The sequence below is a fragment of the Abrus precatorius genome, unplaced genomic scaffold (assembly GCF_003935025.1).
Source record: "Abrus precatorius isolate BTA unplaced genomic scaffold, Abrus_2018 Scaffold11, whole genome shotgun sequence".
Lineage (NCBI taxonomy): Eukaryota > Viridiplantae > Streptophyta > Magnoliopsida > Fabales > Fabaceae > Abrus > Abrus precatorius.
The window spans coordinates 18,171,539-18,192,003 of NW_020874303.1; the positions used below are offsets into that span (position 1 = coordinate 18,171,539).

Genomic DNA, 20,465 nt, shown 5'->3' on the forward strand with positions numbered 1-20,465 from the left:
ATTATTATCTTTTTTAACCTAATATAATCATTATTTTTTATAAAAAAAATTTAAATACAATTAAAAGATAATATATATGAATCAAATGCAATTTTAATTTGTAAATTATGAAGAATAATATATTTAATTCTAATAAATTTTAATTTTAGACAATTTGTAGTAAATTTGTTAATATAAAATATATGAAATTAATTAATAAAAGATTTAAATCAATACTACTCAAATTTAAATATAATTTAAAATAAAAATATATTTTTGCAATTGAAAGGTAACTCAAGAACTTTACTAGAATTTTATAAAAATATTTTTATTCAATTAAATTAATTTATTTTTAACAATTGACATTTATATTTTAATATTTATTTAGGAATTGTCATTCGCAGCAATCATAAATTATAATAATTTTTTTTACCTACAATTTAAAGATAATAAATATAAATAAAATATAATTTTAATTCATGAGTTATAAAAAATATTATAATTAATTTATATGAAGCTAATTTAATAAAAGATTTAAATACATATCACTTAAATTTAAATATAACTTAAGATAAAATAATTTTTTAATTAAAAAGTAACTCAATAACTTTATTAGATTTTTACAAAAAAATATTTTTATTTAATTACAAGAATTTTATCATTCAATTTAATTAATATTTTTTTATTTTTAACAATTGATAATAATTTTTTAAAAATATTTTAGGAATTATCATTCGCAACAAGTATAAATTGTAATAAATTTTTTTTAAATATAATTCAAAGATAATAAGTATAGATTAAATATAATTTGAATTCATAAGTTATAGAAAACATCATAAATAATTTATATGAAACTAATTAATAAAAGATTTTTTTTGCTGTTAATTAATAAAAAATTTAAATTAATATCACTCAAATTTGAATATAACTTAAAATAAAATATAATTTTTTTATAATTGGAAGATAACTCGAAAACTTTATTAGATTTTTATATAAATATTTTTGTTCAATTGAATCAATATTTTTTTAAATTTTTAACAATTGATAATGATTTTTCTATTTTTTAAAGAATCATCATTTTTAGCAATTATAAATTGTAATAAAATTTTCTTAAATAAAATTTAAAAAATAATAAATATGAATTGAATATAATTTCAATTTATAAGTTATAAAAATATTATGATTAATTTTAATAAATTTGTTTAAAAATTTTATTATAAATATATAAAATAATATATATTTATTATTTTTATATAGAAATAACTCTAAATATTTTGAATTATAATAAACTTAAATTCTATTATATATACATAGAAATAATGAACATATATAACTTATAAAGTAATAAATATGTACAAAATATAAAAGTGAGTTTATATTTTTAAATTTTAACAACCATATATTTCATAAATTTTGTCATAAATGTATATAATAATAAGTAGGTATAGACAATTTTATATATATCTTTATATATATATATATATATATATATAATATAAATGTTTCAAAACATTTTTCTTTTAAAATTTATATTTTTAAAATATTTATATGTATTTTTTTTGAATATTTATATTTTTAAAAATGTAAATACAATTTAATGGATAATTTTAACACTTGAATACAATTTATAACATATCTTATTATATTTTTAATCACAAAGAATAAATAATATTATCTAATGAATTACCAAGCACTAAATATAAAATAAAATAAGCGTACATATCTTATCTACTTGTGTTTATCTTGCTTACTTGGGTTGAATACTAAAAGTCAGAGAGGGATGTTCTTTAAACACTTATCTAATCATCTAACATCATACAATTTTCAATAACTAATAAAAATTGAAAAAAAGAAAAAACACAATCGCGTAATAAATTATAGCTGCAATATTAGGAAGTTGGAGCTTTGGATTTTTTGAAAAGTAAAAAAAAAGCTTTTGATAGAATAAAAACTAAAAAAATGATAATAGGCCATCTTTAAATATAAAGCGTACGAGAACAGCGTGGAAGAAGATCCTTTGATTTCATTCCAGAAACGGGAAGAACCCTCCAAAAATCTGAATTTCATTACAATATTATACTCAGACGGCACTGTCAGTGGCAGTGGGTTCACTGAGGAATGGGGAATCGACGCTTCACTCAGGTGGCAACCAGCGACGACGAAGACGAAGCACGGCCTCGTCCAGCAACTGCCACCGAAGAGAACCGTTCTAAGCAGCGGAAGAGGAAGAGGATGAAGCTGCAAGAGGAAGATGAAGAAGAAGAAGAGGAAGAGAAGAATGAGGAAGACAAAAAAAAGAAGAGGAAACCCAAAGATAAGGAAGACGAAGAAGAGGAACCGCCACAGGAGGACGCTAAGCCCATTGGCGATCCAGTTAGGGTTTCCGGAAAAGGAAGAGGCCGCAGAAAGCATTTTGAATCCTTTGAGTTCGATGGAAACCAATACACGTTGGTATTATCTCGTCTCATTCCCTTCTTAACTTTGAGAAACCTTTGGCTATTGAATTCGAATGGACGTTTGAGTTTCAAGTTTTCTTCATACTTTTTTTGAGCTAATAGGGTTTGCGTTATGTGCGTAATGGTGTTATTTTCCAATTTTTGGTAGTGTATGTCAACCGAGAGTATTTAGGTTTGCTACTCTTTTTAATTTCTGGCTACTGAAAGTGAAGTGTAATTTGAGGTTTCAGGCATGATGTTGGCTTGTGCATTGTTTGTGAAGTTAATAGTTATTCTGTGAAATTGGGCTATGAGACCTTCTATCCTTAGAAATGCGTTGCATTTTTCGTGTTTAGATAATGCATCTAACCTTGTTTCTGCAGGAGGACCCTGTACTTCTCGTGCCTGAGGACAAAGAGCAAAAGCCGTACGTGGCAATTATTAAGGTAAATTCCTTGTCAATTATTTAATTCTGCCACAAGTTGTCTATTTTTGAAGATATGTTTGGTTGGAACGTTAAAAGTATTACGACACTTTGGATTTTTGTGATCATCAGGGCATGAGATTATGCATTGGTGAAGAAGTAATAAATCCTAACAGAAGTAAACGGGACAAACAAAAAAATCCCCCTTATTAATAATCTACTCATGCTTTATGAGTCACAATTTTATGCATTTTATATATTTAAATCAGGATTCCCATTTTTGTTCTCTCCTTGGAAATCGCATGAGTGTGCTGGAGTTAGTGCGTTAAGTTGCCCTTTTTCGAGTATGGGTATCTAGGTTGCCAAATTGTTGTACTCCTCTTTCACACAATGTAGAGTTAAAGACCTTCTGCTCTTTCCACCACCGTGATTTCTGCGGTTGTTTTTGTTGTCAGGACATTACACAATCACAAAATGGCAGCATGATGGTCACAGGGCAGTGGTTTTATCGTCCTGAAGAAGCAGAAAGAAAAGGTGGTGGCAGCTGGCAATCACGTGATACAAGGGAGCTGTTTTATAGTTTCCACCGAGACGAGGTTCCTGCAGAATCAGTTATGCATAAGTGTGTTGTGCATTTCGTTCCGATACACAAACAGCTTCCAAATCGTAAGCAGCATCCTGGGTTTATTGTGCAAAAGGTGTATGACACGGTAGAAAGGAAACTCTGGAGGCTAACTGATAAGGACTATGAGGACAATAAACAGCAAGAAATTGATGAGCTTGTTCAGAAAACTCTTCAACGTTTGGGCACACTACCTGACATTGAGCCTGAGGAAGCTATTACTGATCAGGAAGATCTGATGAAAAATAAAAGAATCTTAAGGAAAAAGAGCATTTCACCTCTTGATGTTTCAAGGGAGGAGGAAACAACTTATAAGGCTGACCAACCTCTGAAGCCTGAAACACCTGGGAGTTGTGTAAATAATGTCTCACAGCATTATCGCATATTAGAGGATTTCAATGTACTAACAGGAGATACCCATCGCGACAGAGGTTTAGAGAAGCTGCTTCAAAGTGTTCAATGCTTGTTTACTTCTGATGACAGCATAAAAAAGGAAGACAAAGGAAATGAAAGTTCTGATGCAATCAACAATGGAAGCAATAAATTAGCAAATGAATGTAAAGACAAGGTTCTGAAGGTACTTGGTTTATTACTAAATTGTTGTTGCGACCTCATGTATGGGATTCTTTATTTTCTCGTGATGTTCTATTTATTTCCGATTTCCTTGAGGGTTATAATGAATTCAGTATTTACTTTTGTCTCTCTACAGAGTTCCAAGTCTTTTGTCTGGCCAGATGTTGCTGTTCCAGCTGTAGTTGCTCTAGAAAAAGCTTCGCATGAGACTTTTTCATCAGATTATCAGAAGTATAACCAAAAGCTACGACAATTAGTATTTAACCTCAAGGTTAGAAGCTACTCTTCTAATATGGATTGTTAATTTAAAATGTTTGTAAGTGATGCACTTGAATGATTAAAAAATAATATATTGCTGCCTCATTTTATTTTGGATAAGGTGGCCCCTTTTATTATTGTATGGATTTTTAGTATATTATTTATTAAAAATTAATGTCTAAGATATTAAATGTTTGATAGAATGTTGGCAATCTTTATTAGTAAATATATGGGTCATGTTACTACTGGCGAATATTTAAATTGGTAACTTGTTTGGACTGATTATTTTTCCTTTTTTTGTAATCAACATATTTTTCCTATTTGTGATTATGTGCATTTGTGCCATAGTTTTTGAAGACATTTATGATTATTTCTGTTTAGAATGTTGAGCTTCAAAAAGGGGTAAGTTTAGTAGGACTATGTTTAGATTGATGGAATGGGATACAATTATACTCCATTGTTTACATTGCAAAAAAAAAAAAAAAAAAAAAAAAAACATGAAATGGAAATCAATAGAACTCATTCCATCCAGTTCCACTACTTACCTTCACCCCTTCCCTAAACAAAAAAAAAAAATTGTGTTGCAAGGGTGGGGGTGACATGATGGAACATATTTTTTGATTAATTATAGAGTTCCATGTGCTGCAACCGTTTCTCCTCCACTTTTGCAGCTCATTGGCACCCTGCATGTTTGGATATTCCTTTTCCCAATTCCCATGTTTCATTTTAATCTAAATGGTTTGGTACTGCATAGTTCATAGCCATACAGAGGTATAATTGAAATTGGGCCTATCAGGCAACCTTTGCCCATTTCTGCACAAGTCCCAACAAAAATTGGCTGGACAGATTAATGTGAATACCATTGTAATTTTTTTTCCTGCTGTGATGATGGTGGTTTGCTAATATTTTCCTGCTTTCTTTGTTTTTTGGAAGCACAATGCATTGCTAGCACGCCGTTTATTAAATGGAGAGTTGGAGCCTTCTAAAATATTGAATATGACACCCAATGAATTAAAGGTATGATATCCTTTTTTTTTTCAATTGTAACTTTGATGTTGTGTGCTCATATGATGAATTTATTTTGTAGGTTTTGTACTTCTAATTTCTGATTAAACCAGCAGCTAATCATGATTCTTTTGGTCAATCAATACTATTGGTTCAACAATTAATAGTCCTCAGCATATTCTATCTAGTTAAACACATTGTTGTCATGTAGCAGAAGCAGGAGGTGGAACCTATGTTTGTCGAAGGGTCTTCTATAGTTTATACTTTAGAGTGAAAATTGGCCTTAAGTTGAGACATTTGGAACTTGAGAAAAGGGAGGAAGGAAGGAGTGGAGGAGTTGTGAGAGATAAAATGGTGGGCATGTTTAAACATCAATCAGATTCTAAGGGAATGGAAGATCTAAAAACTCTTCCCTTATGTTCTTTAACAACGTTGACCACCTTGCTTTGGACCTGTTGATTTGTTTTCTTTGTATTTTCATGGAGGCATCCTTGTGTTAAATCACTCTAACATTGTTTGTGTGAGAGTTCAGTGGATGATAAATATAGTGGTAGGTGCCTTTTACAGTTTTACAGCAACAGACGCTCATCCAGCTTTGGGCAGGGAATAATTTGCAACTTAGTCTCTCTTACTTTAATATGCAATTTAGTCCTTGGTAATATAACAATTTCTTGATAGTCTATGCAGAATATTCTTTTAAATAACTAATTTATCTATGGCTTTTATTTAATTCTGCACTGATGGGGGAAAGATGCTTTAGTCCACCTTAAGTGTACCTTATAGTTCTATAGTTGACTGAATATACTTGTGACGTTTATGAAACCATTGACTCCTAAATTTTGGTCCTAGTTGTGTTTAATTTGTTTGTGATTATAAGAGCACAGGGTTAGTAAGCAAATAGTTGGTAAATTCTAAAATAATTCAAGTGTTTGATAAATTTTGGAGAATTGACTTTTAAAATATTGTTTGTGTTTTAGAATAATGCTAGAATATGTTTTTGAGAGCCTCGTGTTTTTTTTTTTTTTTTTTTGCAACTGAGAGTCTTAAACAGATGATAGAGCTTGCTTAAGCAACTATGAATTTCTTACTAGTAACTTCAATCATCAATTTTTAAAGCTGCTTCGAAACAGATTTATCTGGTTGATGATTGTATATTTATTTTGGTTATTTACTAAATAATTGAACTCCAGGAGGGTTTGACTGCTGAGGAAACATCCAAGAAGGAGCCCGTTGAGTCACAGCCCATGCAGGTAATTTTTTATTTTTCCGCCACAATATTATGTTCTCTGTTAAATTATGTTAAGATATCTCTGCTTACTGTTAGCATTTTCTACCTGGGAAACAGATGACTGATGCCCGCTGTTCTATATGCATGGAGTGTAAAGTGGGCTTGAAAGATATTATCCATGCAGGACGCAGTGACCGATATACGGTTTGCACCTTACTTTTAACTGATATATCATCGCTTGTTTCTTTCATAACTCGGTTTGATTGTTGCTCTGGTTGTTCAGCTGGAATGTATGGCCTGTGGTTATTCCTGGTTTGCCTCCCGTGATGAGGTGTCTGTGCTGACTATAGAGGCATCAGATTCAAAAAGAAGTGTAGGCACGGCGCCATGGGCCACCGCAAAATTTGAAGATGTTGAAAAGAAGCTGGTGAGTCCCCGTGAATCTGAAAAGTCGGCGAATGACATCTTTAAGAAAACAAGTGAAGCATATATGCCAGTTTTGGATGCCCAGAAATCATTTGGCAAGTCCAGGAAAGATGAAAACGTCGAAGCTTCAAGACATGCTGATTAGGAATATCCCATTCTCTGTGGTGGTCAGTTTTAGGATTTTTTCTTTTTAGGGGTACTGATAGTAACAAAATATTGTGTATAGTTCTCTCCCAGTAGATTTAGTGCGTACACTAAACCGTTGGCTTTCTGTATAGCTTTAACTAAACAAATGTGTAAATGCTTACGTAGAATGGGTAATATGATGCCAGCTATCAGCATTTAGCCATTTACGTTGAGTTTATATCCTTCAACATTTTGATTGTTCGGTATCATGTTTTGATGTTATCAGGTCATTACTTTCGATCTTTTTTCCCCTTAAAGTTTCACAATTGGCTAAAACCTCGACTATAAATTTTTTTATTTAATACGTTTGTTATTGTTTTGCATCTTTTCATATCTTTTGATACACGACATTCCAAGTAATTAACAAATAAAAAAATAATTTTTGTTCATAATAATGTTATTTTTACAAGGAGATTGGAAGAAAGAGAAGTGGGAAAATGAGCAAACGGGAGAAAAAGTGTTAATAGAAATTATGAATAGCAATAACTAATTTTGAAGTCTTTTGGGGTAAGGGTTGCACAATCATTTATTTGTGAAATGGGACAAACGGCAGGTCATGAGTCCAAGATTCCGTGGGTTTGACATGAGAGAGCCACAGAATCATTGAATTTGGGTTCCTGCCCACCAATCCATTCACATGCAAAAACACTTATCTTCGTTTTTCTACCCCTTTCATCTTAGTCAAATTTACGCCTCTACCCCTGCTGGCATGGATACACCTCTAACACTTTAATTTGTTTGACTTGGTCAAAACATCTTTAGACACCTTCAACTCCCATTACTACCATTCCTTACCTTGTCCGATAGGGAAGTTACAGAGGGGCATCATTGTCAATAAAAACTCACCAAAACAACACTCAACACTGCAGATCTGATTCTAATTAGACAAAACTGATTATATTATGGTGTTTAATGTCTAATTATTATTATGCATACACTCATTTAATTATTAATTAACTGTGGGATTCCGTTCTTAATAACTTATGTGTTATATCTGCCCTTCCCGAAGCTATAAAATAATGATTTGTTTTACTAAAACATAAATAAGGGAACTCACAGTGGCACTGTTACTGTAGGAACACAACCTTAAATTCCACTATTACCCTTTTCTTTTGCTCCAAGTACAAAGCCAAAGCTTGTCCCTTTACGATGTTATTTGTCTTTTCACAAAGGGGGCACTCTCGATTCTTTCTCGGGTTGCACGCTTGCTTTGCCTAGATTACTGGTCTCATGCTGACCGCGGGTGGGACACAAATAATAAATAATATCAATAAAAAATATAAATAAATAAATAAAGGCCAAAAAATGAAACCAACATGATATGATGGTGCTTGAAGAACATGGCCTTGTCTTAGTAGAGGGTCATCATGTGCCTACGTAGTAGTAACTTCTCTCTCTTGTTCTGTTACTCTTGTGAGAGAGACTAATAATTCTATCTCTTCCGCTGTGTAGCTTCCGTTACTGTTTCTAAAAATGCTTTTTGGCACCATTTGCCATGCTTTATTTGGTCCTAGCTTGCGGGGATTGAAATAAACTTGCTTTTTGTTTAAGCCTTCAACTACTATTGCTTTTTGTGGATTGGAATTTTGAGGTACTAAACAACACAAATGGGCCAGTGCTTGACTCTTTAATCAAATGGGTTGATTTCATAAGTTATTCTTCTGAAGACTTTTTGCTCAAGTTTGAAGATTTATGATTGTGCATTGAAGCTGCTTCTTGGGTTCTCCTTTTCTCAAGTTACTTCTCCAAGATCTACTCTTAAGTATGCCCTTTTCCTTTTTCCCCTGTTTTTCTTTGCATTTTCCCCTGATATGGTTTGGTATCTTAATCATTGTTTACTTTGGTATAATGTTTTAATTAAACATTTTTGCAGCACTTATTGGTATAACTTTACTCGCTTATATTTAGCCGTTATAGAAATCATACAGTGTTCTTTCCAGCCTTTTTCTTTTCCTTTTGCAATTTTCTTTGTATCCGACAGATCACACGGCATTTCTTTTTCGGTGCTCGGGATAAAAATAATGTCATTTTTTTCAAGTTATCTAACTTTAATGCTTAATTTTTGAGGGCACTGTTGGAACATGGCCTTTTCGATAGTGGTTGTTTGCAAGGGCGCAATTGTCATTGCAATTACATGTTTTCAGAGAGTGTAGATAACTGTTCTGCATTGTTTAGTACCATTTCTTTCTTGCAATCAAAGTTTGTTTTATGAGATATCAATTGTTGTTTTGATCCCTTCATATGGAATTTTTGGAGCTCAGGCCCTTGTTGATTATTATGCGGAAGTTTTGATCCTAAATGTGATGTTATCACCTTTTGTTTTTAGTCCAACAAAACTTCCTCAATGGAAGGCTTCCCTTGTCATCTGGGTACTTTTTGGATTTAGTTTACTTACAGCCATTATATTTCAATTTTATTAGATGCAGCATTATGTCAAGTCTCAAGTAGAGTTGGATCTGTCTGTTTCCTTGCCACAAACTAATATATGTTTTTTCCCCTCACTTAATGGTATTGCAGGGCTCTGGATTCATCAATGGGACAAGAGTTGGAGTTGAATCTTGATGAGAAGTCTTCAGTGGGTCTTAGTCCCAATACTGTTCTTCCATCTCATCAGTATTGTAATGTGAAGAAGAGATCTAAAAAAGGAAAATCTACAGGGAAAGATGTTTTTTTTACTCTCAAGGGGGACTTTGCTGAGATCAAATTTGCTCGCTTCCGCAGTTCTTCGTGTAAGAGCCTTCTCTCTAGACCTCATGGATTGGAAGGTAATATAGAAACCAGCCGTGGTTCCATGTATCAGAGTTCAGAGGAAGTGAAAAGTATAAAGAAGATGGGTACACTCACTACTGTGGTAGAGGGAAGGAAAAAAATAGAAATTTCAAGGAGGAGCGACACCTCTTTCACAGGTAGCATTGTTGATTCTTTATGTGGTTCAGATGATGAAGGTTATGGGTGGAGATCTTCAGAGATATCTCAGCAGTCAAACTTGGGTCCCCCATATGTTCCTAGGTCCTCGGCTTACAAGGAGCTGGACTCTCCAAATGGCTTTATTGAATTTTGCATAAATTCAGATGTTAAGAATAGGAACTCTACCACAGTGAAAGGGAGAGATTCTATAAATTTGAAGTCCAAAAGTGGTAAAGTTGCTGATTCTGTGATTAGTGGCAATGCTTCTCATGAAAAGGCCACAGTCCACTCATTGCAAAAATCACCCTCTGCTAAGGCAGAAGTCTCTCACCTACCAGCTCCGTTGGGGAGTGATTTCTCGTCAAGAGTAAGTCCAGAAGTCCAAGTTACCCCTATCAGGAAAAGGCTGAATCATTTCACAAAGTCAAAATCTTTAAGAAGTCCAATGAGTCATATACTGGAAAATAATGAGATCAAATCAAATGAGACAGCAAACATTACAAGACACAGGACTTACCGGAAATCATTGTTAAATGACTTATCCAACACAGGAAAGCATTCTGACATTATTTCTGAGTTTATCAGCAGAGAAATCCAGTATTCGGGTATAGCATCTTCACCAGTTCACCTGCATGGTAATCTCAAGTTGGAAAATAAATATGGAGTGCCATTTTTTGAGTTCAGGGTGAAGTGCCCTGAAGATGTGTTTGTGGCCAAGGCATGGAGGGCAGGTAATGCTTTCAACTGGGTATATACCTTTCACTCCATTGATAATAGAAAGAAAAGCAATGCCAGTGGGTTGGGATCCCTTGATTTTGATAACGATTCCTCAATAGTAGCTCAGATGCTAGTTTCCTGTAATTTATGTTCTGAACTAGATGGCAGAGTATTTGACAACTCTATGGTGACAGAATTTGTGTTGTATGATTTTACACACTCAAGACAAAGTGTTTCACGTGAACAAAAGTCTTTCTGCGAACTAGATGCTTCTAAAAATATGAAAACTTCCCATGTTGGATTGAAGGAAGAAATTTCAGGGTTGGATGAGGAGAATCTTGCTGTCAAAAACAAACTTCAAGAGAAGCCTCTATCAATCAATGTTGAATATGATTTAAATTCTTATTCTTTCTTGTCCACTGAATCTTGTTCAAACCTTGAAGTTGCTGCTATTGTCTTGCAAATTCCATTTTCTAAGAGAGAAAGCTTGAAGTACAAGAGAGGGGAAAGAATAATTGCTAAAGAATATTCCAACATAAGCGATCTCTCTACAGTAAAGGATCAGAGTAGAAGGAATTTTCATGACAGCAAAATGCAGGAACAGGTGAAGGTGGTAATACCAACTGGCAACCATGGTTTGCCAAATGCTGAAAACCGTGGTCCCTCTTCATTACTTGATCGACTGAGACATGGTGGAGGTTGTGACTGTGGTGGCTGGGACATGGCCTGTCCCCTTATTCTTTTAGGCAATCCTAATATTCAATTAGCTGAAGACCGCCCACTTATGGAGGAACATCAGCCACTGGAACTTTTTGTTCAGGTATAACTTGAATTTCACAGCAATTGTTTCTTTGTGGGACTTCAAAAATGAAATACTGAAGGGAGACTTGGTGCACAAGTCTTCCAATGAGTTGAGTTTGGAGAGGATAGATGTACACAGCCTTTATCCCTGTGAGGAGAGAGGCTGTTTCTAGGATTTAAAAACTTGTGATCTCAAAGTCATAAGACAACAATCTTACCATTGCGCCAAGATTCACCCTCTAAATAGATTACAGACACTACAGGATTTTAATTTTGAAGAACTTAGGGACTAAAACCCCAAATTTGTTATCAAGATTGTATGGGTTGAACATTTTAGTAGTTGAGATTTTAAAAACCTTGTGTTAGTCCTAAATTTTACAAAGTGACATGTACTTTAGTCTTTTATGGTGCAAAACAACAATGGAAAATAAAAAAGAAAAGGACTAAAATGAACAACTTTTTTGTAAAGTCAAAGATTATAACAGGATTTTAAAAATCTTAGGGACGTGCCAAATTGGGTTCCACTTTCTTATGGAGCTATTTGTTGTGCCACTCAGATGGTTGCGCTCAAATATCCAGCAAACCATATTGCCATAATGCATTAACTTCTCCGGTTGAATGTTAGAGGTTCAGGAAAATTGCAAAAATTATTTTATTGATAATAAACGGCCATGGAAAGAGTTTATTGATAACTTTCCATCAGAATATATAAACAAGTTTATTGATAACTTTCCATCAAAATATATAAAGATAGAATATATAAATGCACAGGTATATAAAAAAGCAAAAAGATATTGACCATAGGGTTGAGCAATGAATTTGTTGATTTTACTCCATGAGACATGCATTTATATAGGTTTTTTGAATTCCTTTCTTATTATACCCGTGTTTCATTGTTTGCACGGTTATTCCTTGATTTCTTATTATAGCTTTCTTCATTTTCTCCAGTATTTCAGTTTTAACTTGCTTCATTATGCGACTGTTACTGTTTTTTCTACTCCATATCTGACCTTTTGGTGCACAGGGAGCAAAAGAAAGAAGTCCTACCTTCAGCATGACAACAGTCGAAGAGGGGCATTATGCTGTTGATTTTCACGCTCAATTATCCACTTTACAAGCATTCTCCATCTGTGTTGCCATTTTGCATGGAACTTCTGCCTTCAGCAATGCTGGACAAGAAAAAAACCAACAGTTATCTCAATGCAGTTCATTGAAAATGCTTATTGAGGAGGATGTAGATTTGTTTTTCAAATCAGTCACAACCGAAAAAAAGACAGTGTGGAAGAATCAGAAAGGAATTCCTCGATCCTATTTGCTGAACCCGCCCTTCTCTCCTATTGCGCGCGTATAAAGTGTGTAGAGTTGATCAGCCCTGCTAGGGGATGGAGCTGTATGGATTATATGAACAATATATCTAGTCTCTAATCTTTCTACCAACTTTAAGTCATTGCTGGTTGGAGAAACATGGTATGGTCTTGGGAGATGACCTGAACATCAGTAACAAATGTGTTGAGGATCTTAGGGAGGCTGGAGTTCGCATCAATACAAAGTTTTGTTACTAAACACAATTCCCTGCTTGCTGAAGAATCGGCTGCATATAGGGATAGCACTTTAGAGGTGTCAGAATCATTCTTTGTAATATGTTCTTTTATTCCAATTACTGAATGTAGGATAGAAATCCAAAATTGTCCATATTGTATGGGATAGTTAGAAGGGAGGGGGATACTTTACACCCAGTAGGAGATAGCATAGCAATCCTTTCTTTCATCATGTTTGTATCTATGAAGATAAGATTCTGAAATGATATAAATGATGGGAATTGGATTACAATAATTCCAAGAATTGTTGGCCTCTCTTCTTTGAGTGTGGTGCCAAATTTTTATAGGTTCAAAGGAAATCCTGACTTGTGTGATACTTGCTAGGCTCAACCTTACAAACTCACTTCCAATATAAGTCATTACATAACATCTTGATCCCATGGTAACACTGAATTTTGGTCCAGGATAATGTTAACGTTTTCTCTAGATAGAATCTTTTTTTCGGGTCTTAAGACACAAATCATAGGATGTTTTCAGGATCAAAGAACTTAAGACTAATCTCTCCTCATAGTTCGTAGCTATTGCTGATCCGAAAAAAATTGACTCAACTTTTGATGCACTAACACTAGTAATAAGAAGGTTTAATTATGTTTTTGCTTTTATAAAAATAACATCCTTCGAAAAAAATCTAAAAAAACAGTATTAAAATTTAGTTTTAGAAGAATTTAGCTATTATCGTCAGTCAAACGTTATCACGTTATTATTAGGGTTAATATTTTATTATAAAAAAAAATTAATATTTGAAAAAAAATAAAAATCCTTTAACCTGCTTCCTCTCTTCTTCTCCATTTATGCACAATAAAGTTTATAATTTAAAGTGAAACCACTTAGTAGGCACTGGGCGGTGCTTAAAATCGGTACTATTTTTAAGCGCTTGAAATATCGAATCTCAAATTTACAAACCCAAATTCAAGAGAAACGAAATAGCATGAATAACTGTTGGGTTTGGCCATCAATTATTTCATGCAAACATTACACTCGATAGCTGCTTCTCCAAATGTGTCTAATCGAAAAGTTCAGGCTGAGGGATTATATAGATATATAAACAATGGTGTAATCAATTTTTTAGGGACTGAATCAATGTGTAGTTTCACTGGTACATTAATTATAGTTTTAATCAATTTGACCTGCTATGTGCTCTGAGTACTTCGATTTGCTGCCTGTGTGCTTTATGATATTTTTTTAAATAGTTGTAGAGGGGTAGAGACGCGAGGGTGGCGAGAAGTGAGTTTCAGAGGGAGAGACGGGAGAAAGAGACAGTGGTTTACGGTGCTTGCTCACAAACTTCCTAGGGGATCCATTAACAACATCTTCACTGTCAGTGGGTTCTATGATTTGTTTTATGAAAATTGTGGACAAAAAGGTTGGTGGAACGGGAAGGGAAAGAAAATTGATCTCTGATTTAACCACCCAAAAGGAGTAAGTGAAGAGAGAGTGGCGGAAACATGAATCCTTACTGAGAGCTGATGCTGAGTTGAGCTGAAAGAATACAATGGTGGTGCGTGAACGGAGAAGATATGGTAAAAGAAGGTGAAGATAGACTTGATTACAAATATTAATATTTTTAAAATTAAATTTTAAATTAAAAAAGCAAAAAATATTAACACTTATGAACTGAACTTTGTTTTTGTTAAATTTTAACAAATTTCATTTGAAAGACTTATTTCAAAAGATGATATAAAAAACTAAAAATATAATGAATTTTTAAAATAATATATTATTATTTTTATATTAACGTAAAATAACATATATACAGAGTTGGTTTTATAAATTGATAAAACTCAAATCAGCACCTGAAACCAATTAAATGATTCGAATTTGAAAGATCTTCCACAAGACTCTGGTTTACAACTTAAATTGTGCCCATTCGATTAAAAATTTAGAATAATTAATTTTGAATCCCTGAATATAAATGAGATTCATGTCTAAATTAATTCAACCATACATTTAGATTAAACCATTTATTTTTTATTGGAAAGTATAAGAATGATTTTATAATGTTAAAGAAAACATGGGTGAAAAGAACCTAGTCAACAACATAGGGAGCATGATTTTCCCAAGAACTAATTGTTTATCTTTTACATGTGTCATGATGCTCTTAATTTTTTATATCATAACTTTTTATAATTACTCGTGCTCCCTCTAACCTATGGGACCAATAATTCATGCTTTTTAAATAATACATTTTTCATTGAAAAAAAGCTTATGAACCTGCTTGCTCCTTGTGGCACCATTAAACCTTTTTTTCCACACTATTGAGTTATCAAGAATGCAAACTATCAAAACTTGGGGAAGCTGCTGCTGGAACATTCTCTACGATGGACCTGTTAATTCTAAGTTCTTTCTGTCTTCAACATTCATGCATTCGTTCTGAATGCATAAATCAGTGGGATGCGATGCTTCCAGAGAAAAGACCCTCTTGAAAAATTCATATGAAGCAAAGAACAGTGATCCTTGAGACATGTACATAATCAACCGTGGAGTCAACCCCCTGATGACAGAGATACAAAGCACGTCCATAAAACAATGTCATCATGCAATTTACATTTGAATAGAGCTCCCAATACAGAATGTATAGTGGTGGCTCCTATTTCTGTAATCAGATTTTTCTTCTGATCTAAATGATAATGGCAAGACTCAGAAAATAATACCTGTAAAGGCCCTTCAAGCCTTCACTCTTACTAATTTTGTAAAGGGCATGGAGAACACTATCATATTGATTTGCAGATCCAGGAATCTGCAGTGCACTCACTTTCATCAGAAGCATGAATTAAGAGTAAAATAATATACATCAACTAAATAGAAAAGAATAAAATAAAACATGTATTATATATTTTTTTTTAAGAAATGAAAATAACATACTGAAACTAGAACACAGTAAAGGATAACAAGATATGTGATATCAAACATCGTGCTTTTACAAAGAGCAGTTTCAGAAACTTAGTTGAGAAGGGTTGTTTTCAACATCTAATTAAATGGCTGGCCCAGCTTCTGCTTCAGCAGTAGCAATAAGAACTTTTACAATTGAAGGACCTGTTTAATACAAACCTGTGTCTGTAATCTAGTCTTGATTACATCAAAAGGAGTTGTGAATAAAGCAGCAGTAGATCCAGCTAATCCTCCACACACTAACTAAAGAAATTTGTAAAATCATCTTAGTCACATATCAGTTTTACTGAGACAAAAAATGATGGATAAGAGCAAGGAACAAACATTAACTCACAGTCTGAAACGTGTTGGGTTGAATACTACATGGCATCACTTGCTTCAAGCTTTCATATGCATAAAACTACAATTGATCACAGAAAATAACAATAAATAAAACCTTCAGTTTCTGAAGAACTTAGAAAAGCAATTGCAAAAGACTATGGAAACATTAACAGAGCGGGTTTGGGAAGAAAACATCAACCACCACAAGAGGCTTGCTCTACACTCATATTAACACATGAAAATCTCCAGGGTCAAAGTTGGCATTCAACAATGAAAGTAATGAATCTTTATCATGAAGAAATTTTGGACATACACTACAAATCCTCATGCAAATGAGTCCCCCTCCCTCCAATGTTGACAAAAAACCTGTTTGTGTCAATTACTTCAATAAACACACATTGAATGTTGAAAACACCTACTGACCTTGATAATTGAATGTGGAACATTCCGACACAGTACAGCTCCCCAACCTGTGTATAGGGAGCAAAAACCACCGTTTCTGATAATTCCAACCAATAAATCCCTGCACATATATATTCATAAGTTGCATAGCAGAATAAAATAAGTACAGTTATATAGGTCTTGCATGGAAAAAATTCCACAGAAAGTTGGAAGCCATGAGCTTACAGAGACATAACAAGGATCAATCAACAGGATCTAAACATTTGAGACTATCAAATTACAAATAGAAAGGAGATACAGAAATTTTACAAGAGCTTCAGAAACAGTGAATGCAAATTACAATGACTAAATGTAATTCACAACAAATGCATAAATCCAAGGCATACTCAAAGCAAGCAGTTTTATGTCATGAAAGGTGCAGATAATCCAAGAAACTGAGGCATACCAGCAGTTGCGATACTGAGACCCAACTTGCATTTGCTGCTTTATTCGCTCACTGGGAGTAAAAATGAAAGAGGTGGCAACGCTTGCGCAACCACCTCCCACGCAATGGGCAAAAGAATGATACTCCTGTGCAAAAAGATGGTTGAAACCTCGTTTATGCCAAAAAAACATTAAAATAATCGCAAGAGCCATTGATGTCTAACACTAAAATGTTTACACGTGTTTAAAATTGCATAGTTTCTCCCACCTAGATGGCACCACAAGCAGAGATAAAGAAATCGTGGACAAGCCAAGCACAAGACAGCAAAGGATAAACAACTTCAAACAACTCCACTTAAATGTGTAGAATATAAAGAAAGACAAGCTACCTTTGGAAGATAGGGAAGCAAAGCTGCTTTAACGGATTCATAGGTGAAAGTATAAACTGCAGAAATTGGAGCTGAACACGCAATGTTTGTGGTAATACCACGATATAGTCCAAGCAAACCTGAAATTAGTCCATCAACTCAATGAAGAAGCCACCTAGTGAAAGTTCAACAAAATGAAACAAGACATAAGCTACATAGATATCTAACAAGAACATGATTTCTCTTAAAAACCAACCTCTATCAGAAACAATTGATTTGCCAGTGTAAAAGATGGACCTGTGTTCTGCACGGCAAGATTGAATAACTGTCTTAATTGTGTCAACGGGATGCAAACAAAGGCTGACACATACACCAGCCAATGCCCCAGAAAAAGCGTGTTCTTGCTTTGCTTGGGAATAATGAGGCTTCTGATCATCATTAGTTATATCTGAGAAATGTCTGCTTTGAATTTCCAGTGATTTGTTATCATCAATCTCATGTTGGCCTTGTACAGAAACAGTACTACAGGTAGCTAAAGAGTTAATATGATAATCTGTACAGATACTAGAAGAAAGGGTCTGACAAGCACTGACATCTGCCTTAGTATCAGGCACAGCTTGAAGAAAATAGTCTGAACACAGAGGGCTAGCTTTTCTTGTGTTCAGGATTGCATCATTAGACAATGATTGAGTTTCATGCGTGATTAAATCAGGACTGCACACATCACTCTCATTAGCCAATGCAGGGGTGCTTGTATCTATTGAAATGCCACCCTTAGCAATGGGATAATTAATTTCAAGGTTCTCAGGCAGGGTAACATTCACATGATTGTTTAGTGTCTTTGGACCATTCCTACTAACCCACCAATATACATTTCCTAATCTATATGACATTTCCTCCCTCCCAAGTTCCACTTCTTTCCAATCTTTATTTGAATTTCTATCCCTAGCCTGCGAAAATCTCTGGAATAAAGAACGAGTATAATCTTGACTGTCATTAGTAGAAGATTCAAGTACTAACATTTTTTGTGTTACCTTGGGGAAATCCAACTTTTCCTGTACAATCTGCGAACCACTCCCAGAAACAGAATAGTAATTAGTGTTATTTGAAGTATAGACCAGGCCATTCTTTTTCTCATCAATGCCATCCAGAATCTTATCTTCAAGGAACCCTTTATCGTTCTGATTCACATTTTTCTTTGAGAGTAAAAATGAAAGAGGGCGACTTGCAGAATCCCATATCTGGTCTATTGCAGAGATGAGCTGAGCTGTGCTCAGTATCGGAGGAGACTTCTGTCTGTAGCATTGCTTATTCTCATTGTTGGATAGGGGAGGCGAATAATCAACACAAGAAAGATCAGTCTCAAAGGATGCCCCTCCACGTTGAATCCGCCTACGTTTGATTGACTGTTGATCATTTTTAGGTAATTTATTGCATCCAGACATATTCTCAAATATTTTCTATGTCAGCTTCAAGAAGCAGATATCCCAGAAATGTCTGGATATAAAAGGCCTGAAAATGAAACAAATTGCTTCATGAATTGCAAACTACATTAACTGTCAAGTGCCAATTACATAAACACTTGATATCTGTGTTGCATTCTCTCAAAAGAGAAACAGCCAATAAGTGTAGTAATTTCAGAACCTACAACTTAAGATTAACTAACCAAGTTGCAATTTTGAACTGTTCCCACTCCTCTTTTTTTGGAAATTTTATAACATGATTACATAAACATTGTGGTCAACCTTATGATATAAATGGAACAAGAGTGAAAATTAAAAGAAAAAAAAATGGTACGTACCAGTTAAATCCTACTTCCATTTCTGGGATAACGTAGAAATGCAGAGAATGGCACCCGAATCAAAATTGGCCACATCGAGGGAGCAAGGCGAATGAGGTACTCTGCATAAATAATAAGACACTGAATTTATCGAAAAAAAAGAGGTAAATTTGAAGGTGGGTGTTGGTTAACAAGTGAAACCTTGATGAGAGCGATGGTTGAGGACAAGCTCTGAAATTCATGGTTTGGGAGACAGAGGTGGTGATAGGGTTAAGAGGTTTAAGAAGGTGGAGCCGAAGAAATTATTTGTATCTCTCATATGCTTCTAAGTACTTACATTTGGGTAGCAAGTATTCGATATATGATTTCCTAGAGAGATTTTGATTTATATAAAAATTTCTTTACTGTTAACCTATTCTTAGTGAAATTGTTTTGAATGAGTTATTTATGCAAAATATGAGATGGCATGTGCATTACAAAAACTAAGAACGGTAAATGAAAATGTCTGAGCCCGGGTTCGAACCGGGGACCTCTAGTGTGTGAGACTAGCGTGATAACCAACTACACCACCCAGACTGGGACGCTTTCGTTGAAAATTGTTTTAAAACATTTTTAGTAATGTGTTTTTATTTTTAGGTCACTATGAACGTAAGCTAAAAATCGTACCCGAACAATACTCGATTCTTCCACAATTTTCCAAATTATTTTACGATAATGACAATGAAATTTGATTCATGACTTCGTGTAAATTATTCAAGCCTCTCTCATCACTCTCAGAATTCTATTTTATTCCACAGGTAAAAAAATCCATTTAATTTCACTACTTTGTGTCTTCATTTCCTATATCGTATAATAAATTAGCACGAGTTAATTATAAAGCATGATCAATTAGCAAAGTAGTCTCTTTTTTATGGATTAATAATTAATGTATAAGATGGAATGTTGTAACAGTGGTATGCTAGTTTTAAAAGTAGCATTCAAGTCATGCCATGGTTAAACTCCATTCGCTGTACTATTAAAAAATTAATTCTCACGATTTTCAACAAAAGAAAAAATACACATTCTAATGCAATTCTATTCTCATTTTTTAAAAAGATAAAACTTAAATATGTTGATGCTATTT

General features: G+C 33.9%; 3 protein-coding genes and 1 non-coding gene across 7 annotated transcripts; 2 read left to right on the forward strand and 2 right to left on the reverse strand.

The window, feature by feature from the left end:
• Window positions 1-1,880: 1,880 nt before the first annotated feature.
• LOC113853819 (DNA topoisomerase 1) lies at window positions 1,881-7,434 on the forward strand. Of its 2 annotated transcripts, none has more exons than XM_027484468.1 (8): window positions 1,881-2,430; window positions 2,798-2,860; window positions 3,294-4,037; window positions 4,170-4,304; window positions 5,225-5,308; window positions 6,487-6,546; window positions 6,642-6,728; window positions 6,808-7,434. In XM_027484468.1, exons 1-8 carry the CDS (start codon window positions 2,098-2,100, stop codon window positions 7,093-7,095), a joined length of 1,794 nt encoding a protein of 597 aa, XP_027340269.1. In that variant the 5' UTR covers window positions 1,881-2,097; the 3' UTR covers window positions 7,096-7,434. The 2 variants fall into 2 exon arrangements, with proteins under 2 accessions (XP_027340269.1, XP_027340270.1); XM_027484469.1 differs by having other exon boundaries at window positions 1,986-2,430; window positions 3,294-4,028; window positions 4,179-4,304; window positions 6,808-7,252.
• On the forward strand, window positions 7,274-13,448 carry LOC113853818. Its single transcript, XM_027484467.1, has 3 exons — window positions 7,274-8,898; window positions 9,654-11,580; window positions 12,586-13,448. The coding sequence occupies exons 2-3, from the start codon at window positions 9,670-9,672 to the stop codon at window positions 12,910-12,912; spliced, it is 2,238 nt and encodes a 745-aa protein (XP_027340268.1). The 5' UTR covers window positions 7,274-8,898; window positions 9,654-9,669; the 3' UTR covers window positions 12,913-13,448.
• Window positions 13,449-15,295: 1,847 nt separating this feature from the next.
• On the reverse strand, window positions 15,296-19,676 carry LOC113855191. Of its 3 annotated transcripts, XM_027486725.1 has the most exons (11): window positions 19,544-19,676; window positions 19,364-19,464; window positions 18,597-19,074; window positions 17,819-18,512; window positions 17,584-17,702; window positions 17,217-17,341; window positions 16,793-16,892; window positions 16,383-16,448; window positions 16,208-16,291; window positions 15,811-15,896; window positions 15,296-15,650 (listed from the first exon to the last, which is right to left on the reverse strand). In XM_027486725.1, exons 3-11 carry the CDS (start codon window positions 19,005-19,007, stop codon window positions 15,473-15,475), a joined length of 1,863 nt encoding a protein of 620 aa, XP_027342526.1. In that variant the 5' UTR covers window positions 19,008-19,074; window positions 19,364-19,464; window positions 19,544-19,676; the 3' UTR covers window positions 15,296-15,472. The 3 variants fall into 3 exon arrangements, 2 of the variants coding, with proteins under 2 accessions (XP_027342526.1, XP_027342525.1); XM_027486724.1 differs by having other exon boundaries at window positions 17,819-19,074; XR_003502838.1 differs by lacking the exon at window positions 15,296-15,650 and having other exon boundaries at window positions 15,813-15,896; window positions 16,208-16,287; window positions 17,819-19,074.
• Window positions 19,677-19,844: 168 nt separating this feature from the next.
• On the reverse strand, window positions 19,845-19,918 carry TRNAV-CAC. Its single transcript has one exon. It is a non-coding gene; the product is annotated as a tRNA-Val (tRNA).
• Between the last annotated feature and the right edge of the window lie 547 nt (window positions 19,919-20,465).